The sequence below is a fragment of the Triticum aestivum genome, chromosome 4A, assembly GCF_018294505.1.
Source record: "Triticum aestivum cultivar Chinese Spring chromosome 4A, IWGSC CS RefSeq v2.1, whole genome shotgun sequence".
Classification (NCBI taxonomy): domain Eukaryota; kingdom Viridiplantae; phylum Streptophyta; class Magnoliopsida; order Poales; family Poaceae; genus Triticum; species Triticum aestivum.
The window spans coordinates 47,094,528-47,108,260 of record NC_057803.1 but is presented as its reverse complement, the minus strand read 5'-3'; the positions used below and the strand labels follow the sequence as shown (position 1 = coordinate 47,108,260).

Below are 13,733 nucleotides of genomic sequence, written 5' to 3'. Positions count from 1 at the left end.
TCACTTTTATCACTTGTTACCTTGCTGTTTTTATATTTCAGATTACAAATACCTTTATCTACTATCCATATACCACTTGTATCACCATCTCTTCGCTGAACTAGTGCACCTATATAATTTACCATTGTATTGGGTGTGTTGGGGACACAAGAGACTCTTTGTTATTTGGTTGCAGGGTTGCTTGAGAGAGACCATCTTCATCCTACGCCTCCTACGGATTGATAAACCTTAGGTCATCCACTTGAGGGAAATTTGCTACTGTCCTACAAACCTCTGCACTTGGAGGCCCAACAACGTCTACAAGAAGAAGGTTGTGTAGTAGACATCAATGTTGTACTTGTATGTTAGCCACCATATTTGCTTAGCGCTTGCTGCAACTCCACCTCATAACCACATCCTACCTATAAGCTTAAATAGTCTTGATCTCGCGGGTTTTGAGATTGCTGAGTCCTCGTGACTCACAGATACTACCAAAACAGTTGCAGGTGCCGATGATACCAGTGCAGGTGATGCCACCGAACTCAAGTGGGAGTTCAACGAAGACCTTGGTCGTTACTATGTTTCCTTTCCGGATGATCAGTAGTGGTGCCCAGTTGGGACGATCGGGATTTAGCATTTGGGGTTATCTTCTTTTCATTTGGATTCGTCTGTAGTCGGACTTTGTGTATACTCTGAATGATGTATGAATAATTTGATCATTGTGTGACGTGGCGATTGTAAGCCAACTATTTATTTTCCTTGTTCTTGTACATGGGATTGTGTGAAGATGACCCTTCTTGCGACAATACCAAAATGCGGTTATGCCTCTAAGTCATGCCCCGACACGTGGGAGATATAGCCGCATCCTGGGCGTTAAACCTTAGTAGGCAGCCAACACCATTTCTAACTCACATCTATGGGACTCCACAAGCAACCTAGGCAACACATCCAACGAGAAGACGATGACACGGCATCGCCACTCTCTAGCATAGCAGTGGGACCTAGGGTTTCCCCCGATGTTCGGAGCAAAGATGACGGAAGGACTCGGCTGGACTTGAGAATGGCACCGTCTTGGAAGCATCAGCAATGGCATATATTGCGCCCCTGAAGCCTACGCCCTTAGCAGGAGGATGGCCCACAAGTATAGGGGATCAATCATAGTACTTTCCATAAGTAAGAGTGTCGAACCCAACGAGGAGCAGAAGGAATTGATAGGCGGTTTTCAGCAAGGTTTTCTCTGCAGGTGCTGTAAGATAGTTTTGATAGATAGTTCGCTAGCAGGATAATTGATAACAAGTAACAAGTAACAAAAGTAGAAAGTTGCATCAAGTGCCCCAATCCTTAATTATTCTAAGGACAAGCTGGTGATACTTCTTATAGTGATTAAAACGCTCTTGAGGACACACGGGAATATCGTCGTGTTACTTTTACCAGGATTCATCGACTTCGCGTTCATTGCCTTGATAAGTGTTACGTGGGTGGACCAAAGCTAAGGTAATGTTCTTACTTGAACAAACACCTACTTATGATTACACCTTTCATGCAAGCATCACAAATACAAGAGAAGTAATTAAGATAAATCTAATCATAGCATTAAACATGTAGATCCAAAACAACCCCTCATGGAACAATTTGTAAACTCGGATTTAGGCTTCTGTCACTCCCGCAACCTATCATCTACAAACTAATTCCATAATGCTTTCCCCTAGGCACAAAGATGTTGAAGTGTCATGTAATCGACATTCACATAACACCACTAGAGGAAGAACAACACAATATAATATCGAAACGTTGAACGATGATCAACTTCACATAGTTTTTTTGGACCCTGATCAACTTCACATGATTACTAATAACAAGACTTCTCTCATGTCCTCAAGAACAAATAGAACTACTCACAATTCATCATATTGAACATGTTCGGTGGGTATAAATATGCAATCAACAATCTGAACATAATGATCTTCTACCAAGTAAACCAACTAGCGTCAACTACAAGATGTAATCAACACTGCTAGCAGCCCGAGGTACCAATCTGAGGTTTGATACAAAGGTTGAACACAAGAGATGAACTAGGGTTTATAGATGAGTTGGTGCTAGTGAAGATGTTGATGAAGATGATGCCTCCCACGATGAGAGGAGCATTGGTGATGATGATGGCTTCGATTTTCCCCTCCCAGAGGAAAGTTTCTGCGGCAGAATTGCTCTGCCGGAGAGCAAAAGTGCTCCGCCGGTGTTTCCGCCTCGAGACGGTGGCAAAAGGTCCTGAAAGTTTTCTTTTTATTTTTTCTAGGGCAAATGGCTTCATATAGGGAAGAGCATAGAGGTGGGCGAGTAAATAAGAAGGGGGTGATGCCGGAGTTGAGTGTCCCGCCATCTCCGCGCTCATTCCTTTCTGCACCGCCGCTTACATCGTGCCCATGGAGGAAGTTATCGGTGCCGCTGCTTCTGCAGATCTAAGTCGCCGCCCCTGATGCTGAGAAGTGGTGTTGAGTTTGTCGTAGCATAGTGGTGGGCGAATAAATGAGGGAGGGGGTGATGCTAGAGTTCAGTGTCCAGCCATCTCCACGCTCAGTCCTTCCTGCGTCGTGCCCACTTTTACGCTCAACTACGCCAGGCCTCCGCATTAAGGTTCATGCGCACACAAGTCAGGCCTCCGCATACGATACGAAACGAGTTTCTTGCACCCAATAGGATGATACAGCCAACCACACGCCTCTAAGCGATAGACAAAGCATGTTATGGTCCCGCACGCCACGAAGCAACAGCTGACAACATCAAGGCGGACTGCAAAATAGCCTACTCGGTCAGGATCGAGCAATACAAACAACGCACAACACAAGGTGGTTCCCTCGTATGATCGGCCATTTGTCCCCAGTTAACACGTGATGACGAAATGTGCAACGCAAACAGAGACAACTCATCACAACAATTACAACGATGCAAAATTCCCAAAAGATCATATCGAAGCTAACAGCCACCATCTTACTTTACATAAGCAGCTTCATTAAAATTATTGGCCGAAAGACAACAATATCGGAACACAAGATGGAAAAGTATCATGACGATTCATCATCATCGTAAAACAACGGACGGCCACCCAAGTAAGCCACGTCAGTCGAATTTGCCTACCATTATTGACAGCTTTGTGGGTTTGCAAAAGGAAGAGAAGGGCAAGGAAAACGAAGACTCAAAAAATTCCTCCACTTCGGCACATAATATGTGCGTGGATGTGGCCTTAATATACTGATGCCAAAACAAGCAATCATCTTGCCTTTGCAGACTGTAAACATGGTACACCGCTGGTCGAATCATCTAGTAACGGAGCATGTAGGTCCTGCGTCTGAACCAGTTGTAGTCTGGAAGAGACTTAATTGGTCCCATGGCAGCGATGGCAATATCCTGAAAGAAAAAACGGCATTCAGACAGTGAATATATATGTATCTCCAAGACTTTTGAACTTCATGCAAGCTTAATACTCCCTCCGTTCCTAAATAATTGTCTTTCTAGAGATTTCAACAAATGACTACATACGGAGCAAAATGAGTGAATCTACACTCTAAAACATGTCTACATACATCCGTATGTTGTAGTTCATTTGAGATAGCTAGAAAGACAATTATTTAGGAACGGAGGGAGTAATTATGTATCATACAGTATAACAGTAATATTTCCCATATGGCTCATCTATTCAGGCAACAAAAAATATATACAGAATGCAGTCTTATCATAATATCAAGTTAGGCTACTGTTCCAACTAAATTTTCCTCGAGATACCAATGCCACAACTAAAAGGTAAATGCACACTAAAACTTCATAAGTTAATACAGCAAGCTACATTATTCACAACAAAACAAAAGCATATCACCCAGATATCAGTGGACCTTCTTATTCATATTCCAATAAAAGGAAACAATACTCTTATCATTAGAGGTCTATCAGTAGCAATTGGCAGGCACCTCATAAGCGGGATGTAATCTATGAGCAAGTGACCAAAACTTTAGCAACTTTTAGTTTTCGACCACACTTTCTGGCATTACCCGACGCCATGGGATATCCAAAATTCTACATAGAACAAGGCAAGTTGGCAAAACAATAATTACCTGGTCAAAGATGAAGCGGTTTGCAACACGCCTGATAGTGCTCGGATCAACTGCATCTATTCTCGCAAAAAGCTCAGGAATAGGAATTCTACGGCCATAGATGAGTTGCTGACAACACAGAAGAAGAAAGATAAGTTCCAGAGGATGCGTATTGGAATATCATGTGACATTACATAATAGCGTCCATATACCTGGCGTCCAATATCCTCAACAACAGCAGTGGAGCCATCAAGGTGGAGTTGGATGGAGGATTTCAGCTGAAAGTATCAAGTCAAAGCAATGACAATGTCAGAAAGATAGACAGAAGTTCAATGGCAGATACATATGTTCCAGTGCAAAAGCCAACAATTATCGAGCAACAGAATATCAGAACCATGATTCCTAACAAGTACACAAGAAAAAATATGCTTCATACTATTCAGCGTCAATAATCCATAGGAAACACCACTACACATTGAACTGGCATTGAAAGAAATACCACCCTCATTGAAAGAAATACCTGATTGCGTGCACGAATAACATCCTCTTCGGTAACCCTGTATGATAATTTGCTCATCTCTTGCATAATTGCAAAAGCCAAATCATCCAAGCAATCAGCCTACAAAACAAGGCCAAGGAACATCATCAGGCAAAATACATGAACAACACACCATTTTATACCACCAGAACATGTTCACACATAATGGCTGATACACATCCAAGCAATCAGCCTACATCCAAGCAATCAGCCTACATAACATACAGAAAGAAGTACTTTCTTCAACCTTTGATACAAAAGAAAAAAAAAATACGACTGACCTTAGCGACAGCATAGACACCAAACAGGCCAGTGTCCTTGTAGTTTGTATTGAATGCCATTATACTCTCAGCTATTTCATTGATTGCTACTCTCTGTACAAGCTCCGAACTATATCAAAAAATAAGGACAACAAAGTGAACTATGATCAGTGGATTGTTTTCAAGTCACTTCGACGAAGGGACTTGGTTATACACAAGGAAATGACAACAAGATGAAAGGGTGTATAATAGGGAAGGAACCCACCCCATGTGCTTCCCTCCTCCAGCACTCTTGTTCCACGAACCAAGCATAGTTTGCATAACCATTAATGCAATAGAATCAGGATCTGTCCAGGATGCTCCATTGAAGGCAACAGCAAATTGGGCCAGGGGCATGTCATCATCAATGATTCGTACCTATTGAGTAGCATAAAATAATCAATGATTTGAACAGCACAGGTAAACTTACAGTAAAATACATACCTCAGAACCAGTAAAAATGGCTGGCTGTTCAGCAACCAACATGTTAGTTGTTGTAGGGTCAGTTGGCAGCGATTTGAACAGCTCTTTTGCCTGCTGTACAATATCATCATGCTTAACAGCACCAGCAGCAGTAATGACCTGAAAACACACAAAACACATGTTATTTACGACTAGGAGATACTCCACCCTGTTGAGGTAATAGCAATACGACAAAATGATAGTATCCAAATGTATTAGACACATATTTTTAATCTCAAGTACCATTCTAGAAGCCGTGTAATGCTTTTGAATGTAGTCTATGAGATTCTTTTTGGTGATAGACTTGACGTTATCAGCAGAACCCAAGATTGGCCTGCCAAGAGAAGTATACTGGAATGCAGTTGCATGGAGATGATCAAATATAACTTCCTCCGACTGTCCCTGAACCTACATAACATAGGAGAGTCAGAAAAAAATGTGGGCTCAAGAAAGCACAGCAAGACATAAATATTAGTAGCATCTCAGAAATGTTGCACGTCCGGGTTGCAGCCTGACGCGACTAACAACAACTTACTGAACCAAAAATGAAGTCTGTAAATAATAGAGCAGAACATGAAACTTGTATGCTCATAAAACCCAAGGATTGAGTTAAGTTATTTGCATCCATATTAGGTACTCCCTCTGTAAAGAAATATAAGAGCGTTTAGCTGTTGGATGCATGATGAACCTTGCAGGTTGGTCCATTTAAACTCATTATGGCCGTGCAACATTCTACTCTACTTGAATAATATTCTCAGCAAATTCAAAAGATTTTTTTCACGGGCATACAATATTCATTTTTTATTCATTTTTGCTCCGAACTGTTAACCAGTTTGATTTGGGACAGTTTGATATCAAATGCCAATTTTGCATTCCCATCTATGATCTAAGTCTGCGGCAGCTTGATACAACTAGAACGCCTCGTACTAAGAAATTAGGCCTTTGATCAGTTCTTATTTTCTGCAAGGACCTATTTGGCGAATGTAAGTTCGAGAAAACACAAGCACCCGATACATGTTCTTTTTTCTTAAATTGATATCTGTATTGGTTCCAAACAGTTTGATAGCAAATCCCATTTTACATCTGTCTTCTTACATATAGCAGTTCATAACAATTCCTAATACTAAGAAATCAAGTCTCCGTAAATTAGTTCTTTCTATCTCAGAGCTCTATATGGATTGGTTAAAAACAACAGAATAAACAAGAAATACATATTAATGAAACACTAGAGAAGGCATGATGCAATCAATCTAAGGCAGCATAAGAAATTGTACGTAAAATCACCTAAACAGATCCTTATTGCAGTGGAAAGGAGTGATAAACTCAAGCAAACATATACGCATCAGGAAACTAACCTCCTCCATCTCTCGGAGAATCACACCGCGCTCGCGTTCAATGCGGTTGTCTTCAAGCTTAGAGTCCTGCAAAATGTCGGCGAGAACACTCATCGCACGTGGCACGTCCTTGTCGAGCACCTTGGCGTAGTAGGTGGTCTGCTCCCGCGAGGTGTAGGCGTTGAGGTGGCCGCCCATGTCCTCGATCTCCTGCTCGAGCTGCCCGGCGCTGCGCGTCCCCGTGCCCTTGAACAGCATGTGCTCCACGAAATGGGCGACCCCGGCCGCCTCCTCCGTCTCGTACCTGCTCCCGGCGTCGATCCAGACGCCGACGGTGGCCGTGCGCGAGGAGAGCGAGGACTCGGTGGCGACGCGCAGGCCGTTGTCGAGCGTGGTGACCCTGGTCTCCGGCGCCTCGAGGATGGCGGTGTGGTCGACGTGCACGGGCACGGGGCTGGCGTAGCGGAGGAAGCGGGGGTCCGGGTGCTCGAGGCGGCGGACGCGCGCGTTGACGGCGTCGGCGATCCGGTCGTACGCCATCACCGGGGCGCGGACGGCGGGCGCGTCGGGGGCGATGGCGCCGAGGCCCGCGGCGACGGCCGTGGAGGCCTCGCGCGCGTTCCCGACCGCCGCGGCCGCCGCGGCGGAGCGGCGGCGCACTGCGGCCGAGAGGAGTCGGCGGAACGCCATCGGGGAGATCTGTTGGGTGGCCTCTCCGGCGGCGGCGGAGGTGGAGATCTGGCGGTGCTAGGGTTTGTTGCGGTCGGGTGGATCGGGGAGGAGGAAGAGATGGGGGGAGAAATAGAGAAGTGGCGTGGAGGGAGCCTGCCAAGTGGGGGAGAAGCGCTGGGTGCCCGTAGCTTAGCTTGCGGAGGACCCACACGTCGGTGAGGGAATGTGCTACAGTAGTTTCAAAGAAAGTGGTTGGGCGTGGGATTACTGGGTCTTCGTGGGTTGCCACCGAAATGTTCACAGCACAAGCATTTTGCATTCTAGCCCAGAGACTTGGTTTGGGCCGAATCTGACCCAGAAAAAATAAATGTATTTTTCGTCGTCTCAAAAAAAATGTATTTTTCGTCGTGTTTAAAGCGACTTTCTCTGTCTTACAGAAAAAAGGAAAAATCTCGTTGTACATATCTCATCTCAATCCCGCGGAGACAGAAGTCATATTTCCCTGGTTTCAGAACTTAGTAAAATGACCATTTTGCAAAATGATACGCATACATAGTTGATGTAATCGAAGAGTTTTCTGACTAATTTTTAACTTCGGCGTGATAACTGTTATCTCATCTCAGTTTCTCAGTGATCCGGTGTGTCCTTTAGCATACAGATAAGCTTGATCCATATTCATTCCATACGCACTTCAGTTTGCCACAAAACTATTTTCAGTTCGGTCGCTACTGACAGTAAAATTCAGCGACAGCTAAAATATAGAGATTTTTTTCCAAAATCCACATATATATCAACACATTGGTATTTCGGGTTTTTCGACAATCAACTTAGGAATACAAGACCACAGAAATTCATCCTTGAATTTCCCATCTGCGGTGTCTCGTACAACAAGCTGGTTTAACCCTGGAGGTGGAGGATGCATCTGAAGCACAGAGCTATCGATATGCATAAACGCATGTACACAGAAGAAAAGCTGGAGACCACCCAAGCTACAAAGACCGAGTCTCGTTGCACATGGAGACGTTAAGAAGCTAGGCACTTGAAAGAATGGGGAGCATCTAAATCATGCGTGTTGACGATGCTCTGCGGCTCTTGATACATGCAGTCGACATACACGTTGCTTGCGGGGCCATGTCTTCAGCTTTCCAGTGACCATGCATCGCTGTCAATAGTAACTGTCAGCCATCATTCACATAACCCAGCATGGTGAGCATGCTTTGAATAGAGAACAACAATATAACACAACATGTATTTGATGCCAATCAGCTGTCGATGGTGAAAGATGAATTTATTGGTAGTTAATTGCCACAGATTATAGTGTATGTTCAGTCAGTCTCGAACTGCAACTCACCATGATAACCTTTCAGGCCGGAGATGAAAGTTTGGCTCCTTCGGAATTGTTATTGTCTTTGATGACCTTAAAAGAAGCACAATAGAAAGAAATGTTAGTTACTTTTAAATGGACAACTTTCAACTAGTGAAAACTAAACAGGTAATGTCGAATCATTATTGCAATGAGTTATTGAAATTGAAATATCATCTATACAAGTGCCATTGCAGAGCAGGTGTTCACTTTTTGGGGATGAATGGCCGATCAAAATACGGCATTGGCTGTGCTTTAGGAACAAGCTCTTTCCTCAACTGCCTTATCATTTCTTCCTCCTGTAACTTCTGTTGACGCTCCCGCTCCAATCTTAATTCCTCACCAAACTTGATCCTCTCTGATACCTAAATCTCAAACAGCCGTAGTTAATACCTAATAGAGTGTAAAAGACTCGCGCTAGTACCACTGAAATAAGGCTTCAAACCATGTGCAATGTACAATGAACATGTAAGGAGGCTTACATATTGATCAAATTCAGCACGTTCAACTGCGCGCACATCACTATGGAGAACAAGGTCGACTGGCTCAGTCCTTTCCTTGACTGGTGGCTTGATCAAGCACTAGTGAAAATAGAGGTTCAAAGTTAAAACAATATCACTTGTTAACTGAAAACTTATCAACCATCATAGTGATTCCTAAGAGAACCAGGTACAAAAGTTATGCAAATAAATTCAATAACAATCAGGAGAACAACCTGATAGTTTTCAGCATGCACCAAAGAAAATCAGCATTCTTCAAATATTTTATATAATTTTGACATTATGTCATTTTTTATATTCAACTCCAAGAACTAGTAAGATGCCATAAGAACACAGTCACAGCATTCACAAACAACAAGCTTCGATCTGGAAGTAACACACATTTATCTTCCTCATCAATTATATTCCAAAGAAAATCAGGATTCTTCAAATATGTTATATGTAATTTGACATTAAGTCATTTTTGCTATTCATCTCCAAGAACTAGTATGTTCTCATTTATCTTCCTAATCAATAATATTCCAAAGAAAATAAGCATTCTTCAAATATGTTATACCACAGGAGTATTGATTTTAACATCATGTCAATTTTGCTATTCAACTCCAGGAATTAGTATGTTGTCATAAGAACAGTCACAGCATGCTCAAACAACAAGCTTCAATCTGGAAGTAGCACACATTTATCTTCCTTCTAAGGTATACTGAACCAAACGAATATATGTCGCTAATGAAAAAAGGGAGGGCATTCAGTGGAACAGGATTGGCCGGGCGGTAGAGTCGTGGAAACACTTGTTGATTCCTTCATTCATTGTTATATTCCAAAGGAAATCAGCATTCTCCAAATGTGTCATATATCAGTTTTGACATTATGTCATTTTTGCTATTCAAGTCCAAGAACTAGTATGTTATACCAGACAAAATGCAAGTGCAAGGCTGTGTTATAGAAAGTTAGGCTATACAGAATGACAAACCTCAGGCTCATCTGTTGTCCACGGAAGTCCTTGAGCAATATGTATGCGCTTCTTCTCATCCTCAATTAACATTTCCTGGACTTTCTGAATAAACTGTTGTTCTTTGGCTTTTCCCCTTTGCTGTTAGAGAAAAACAATTCGCGCATCAGGCAATATAGCAATACAGTAGATTATTTTGACTGCTGAATGCTTAATGCTCAATCTACTACTACTGACTTGCCCACTAACAAACAGAACTATAGCCAAAGATTTTGTTATTCACCTCTGTTCTCAGCTTGAAGGGATGCTGGCTAGTGACCTTGAGCTTTTTATTCCAGCTGCTCCTTAGTGATTCAGATGACTGTCAGATCAAAGAGCAAATAGACATTGAATTTAGAGAGTACAGAACAAGCATGGCTAACAGTAGAGCAGAAAAAAAAGGTTATCGCATCCTCACGTTACGCCGGCTCCTGCGTCCTCCGGTCTGGCTGTCCCAGCTAGATCTGAGAAGAGGAACAAACTTTGATCAGCAACAACCTAGATGCAATTACTTATCTCGTTTGTTTGCTGGTATCAACCAACCTGTTGCTCTTGCCATCAAGTGAACTGCAAAGCCTGGTCGGCCCCATGTTCATGAAATCGGACGAGGAGAACACTGCCACCGGCGAGCCCTCACTCCCCTCGTTCCACGGCTGCAATCCAGGCAGCACCCAGGCCTCCTCGCCGGCCCGTTCGGCATCAGCGGTGGCGCCGGAGATGGAGAGCAGGCTCTCGAAAGCATGCACCAGGTGCTTGACACGGCCGGCCCCAGTATCTGGCACGCTGTTCATCGCCTTGGCCATGACTCTGCTCCGAATCGCTCTGACTTTGCCGCTCCCCTCCAAATCCGCCACAGACCCCTCCTCCCCATCCTCGATAACGGCGGCACTGCTTGCTTCCTCGTCGGCCGCTCCCTCCTTCTGGGACTCCTGCTCCTCGCTGGCCGCGGACACCGCGCGCTCCTTGAGGAAGAACTCCTCGTGCGACGCGCGCAGCGCCTCGCGTGCGGCCTCGCGGCACTTGTCGAAGTCGAACTCGCCGCCTCCCCCGCTCGCGCCGGCTTGCCTCCGCCGATGCGCGCCCTTCTTCGCCACGAGGAACCGGCGCTGCGGGACCGGCGGCGGTGGGGCGGGCGTGCCGCGCTTCCTCCTGACGGAGGCGGAGACGGCGGGGGCGGCGGCGGGCTTGGCGGGGGTCTTGGACGTGGTCCGGGGAGGGGAGGCGAGGATGTTGGGGTCGGAGTTCTCGGAGGCGTGCGCGAACCGCGCGCGGGAGACGGACCTGGCCGGGGTCTTCGCCGTCGCCGCCGTGAGCGGGGGCTTGGCCGGAGTCTTCGCCGCCGCCGCCGCGGTGGTGGAGGGGGCAGGCTTGGCCGGGGTCTTGGGCGCCGCGGGGGCCGATGGCTTGGTCGGAGTCTTCGCCGCCGCCCCGGTCGCCATGGCTAGGGTTTGGGATCGCGCAGGGTGTTTTGCTTGGGAGTGGTTTCGATTGGGTGGGGGGATGGGAGATCGGGGGTGGGAGGGAACGGGGAACGGGGCGGAGAAGGAAAAGGGGAGCGTTGGGGGCCGAGGAGCCTAACGGCTAGTTTTCCTTCCAAACACGCTCCGCGATTTCGCACTCGATCCCGGCCCGGCTTGCTCCCGTGGCAGTGACGGGCCAGAGTGGTGGGGCCTGGTGTCAGTGAGGGGGCAGATGTAAATTCGGTAAGCGGGAGGTTGGTGGGGAGGGGCTCGAGTGGAGGCGTGGGGGTGGCCCGCATCAATTCCAACGGGGCTGTCACGATTAGTTCAACACGTAGGCCCGTAAAAAAAAAGTTCAGCACGGAGGCTGCTTCCAGCAGATGATGCGTGCCGGTGCCAGACATTTGCGGCCGGTATGATGCATTCGTCTAGGTCGAGGGTTTCTTTTTTTTACCAGTCAGACCGTCCGGCTGGGCATGTAGGGGGAGGGGGTTTGGTGAGTCCGGCTATAAATGCACTGATGCACCGAACATACTGTGTGTGTGCACGCGCATGTGTGTTATGTAGATGAGACTCTTGCTATGATGTGTTTGAGGAGCGCCCAATACTAATGAGTGAATATAAGATATGAAAAACAAATCGAAATATACAAAGGCAAAGCAAAACCGGTGGCACTGATGAACTCCCGACATACATCTTGTCGAATGTAGAATGCTCCATTACTCTGATTGCACGACATTTCAGCGACAATTTTGTGTGTTTCTTATGCAACATATAAAATTACTAATTAGATGTGTGTGCGCTACCACGATTCAAAATAATTTGTAAATGCAATAAGCTCTATGACAAGTGCAAAACCTCTTGCAGTTTAAGACCACAACCTAACCAACATTGACATGTTCTCACATCACTTTTTAAACCATCACATATTCCTCCAATTGTGCCTTCTCTAACACCCAAACATGAACTGAGACGAGGCATTGTCTTTGTCTTCGCATGTTCTCGTTTTTCTTACCTCTCAAACTGTCTCTACCCAACCCCTCTCCTTCTCTGGCCAACCTATGACCTTTAAAACTGAGCTTCCTCCTCACGCTCACAGGTCCTCCCTGATGCTACTCAGACATCAACAACTTCTCCGTTGCCACCCCGATTCACTATGGCACCAAATTTGACTACATGTGGTCCCAACCAATCTTGTCGTCAATTTCATGACGCACGCGTGGTGCCTCAGATCTGTTGTCCGACTTTCCCCAAATAAACGGACAAGTAACGGCAATAATAAATAAAGTGCAGCAAGATAACCTAATCCTTTTGTGGCAAAGTACAAGCCAAAACGGTCTCTTATAATAAGCAAAACGTTCTTGAGAGTACACTGGAATTTCATCATGTCACTTTTATCATGTTGGTTTGATTCGTGTTCGCTACTTTGATAATTTAATATGTGAGTGGACTGGTGCTTAGGTGTTGTTCTTACTTGAACAAACCTTCTACTTATGATTAACCCCCTCGCAAGAATCTGCAACTATAAGAAAAGTATTAAGATAAAATCTAACCATAGCATTAAACTTTTGGATCCAAATCGGTCTCTTACAAAGTAGCGCATAACTAGGGTTTAAGCTTGTGTCACTCTAGCAACCCATCATCTAATAACTACTCCACAATCCATTCCCTTAGACCAAAGTATGATGAAGTGCCATGTAGTCGAAGTTCACATGACACCACTAAGGGAATCACAACCTACATATTATCAAAATATCGAACACATTTCAAGTTCACATGATTGCTTGTAACATGACTTCTCACGTGACCTCAAGAACAAAAGTAACTACTCACAAATAATAATCATGCTCAAGATCAAAGGGGTATTAAATAACATAATGGTTCTGAATATATAATCTTTGACCAAATAAACCATATAGTAATCAACTACAAAGATGTAATCAACACTACTAGTCACCCACAGGTACCAATCTGAGGTTCCGGCACAAAGATTGAACACAAGAGAAGAACTAAGGTTTGAGAGAAGATAGTGTTGTTGAAGATGTTGATGGAGATT

At 44.9% G+C, this 13,733-nt stretch overlaps 2 protein-coding genes across 3 annotated transcripts; both read right to left on the bottom strand.

Moving 5' to 3' along the window:
* Nucleotides 1-2,964: 2,964 nt before the first annotated feature.
* LOC123085064 (probable mitochondrial-processing peptidase subunit beta, mitochondrial) lies at nt 2,965-7,475 on the bottom strand. Of its 2 annotated transcripts, XM_044506636.1 has the most exons (10): nt 7,363-7,399; nt 6,716-7,332; nt 5,604-5,768; nt 5,343-5,480; nt 5,125-5,276; nt 4,881-4,989; nt 4,582-4,680; nt 4,274-4,339; nt 4,083-4,190; nt 2,965-3,381 (listed from the first exon to the last, which is right to left on the bottom strand). In XM_044506636.1, exons 1-10 carry the CDS (start codon nt 7,382-7,384, stop codon nt 3,295-3,297), a joined length of 1,563 nt encoding a protein of 520 aa, XP_044362571.1. In that variant the 5' UTR covers nt 7,385-7,399; the 3' UTR covers nt 2,965-3,294. The 2 variants fall into 2 exon arrangements, with proteins under 2 accessions (XP_044362571.1, XP_044362570.1); XM_044506635.1 differs by having other exon boundaries at nt 6,716-7,475.
* Nucleotides 7,476-8,023: 548 nt separating this feature from the next.
* Nucleotides 8,024-11,741, bottom strand: LOC123085063 (neurofilament heavy polypeptide). The gene is made up of 8 exons (XM_044506634.1): nt 10,761-11,741; nt 10,636-10,681; nt 10,462-10,539; nt 10,200-10,319; nt 9,212-9,310; nt 8,940-9,094; nt 8,718-8,783; nt 8,024-8,528 (listed from the first exon to the last, which is right to left on the bottom strand). The coding sequence occupies exons 1-8, from the start codon at nt 11,654-11,656 to the stop codon at nt 8,504-8,506; spliced, it is 1,485 nt and encodes a 494-aa protein (XP_044362569.1). The 5' UTR covers nt 11,657-11,741; the 3' UTR covers nt 8,024-8,503.
* Nucleotides 11,742-13,733: the final 1,992 nt, after the last annotated feature.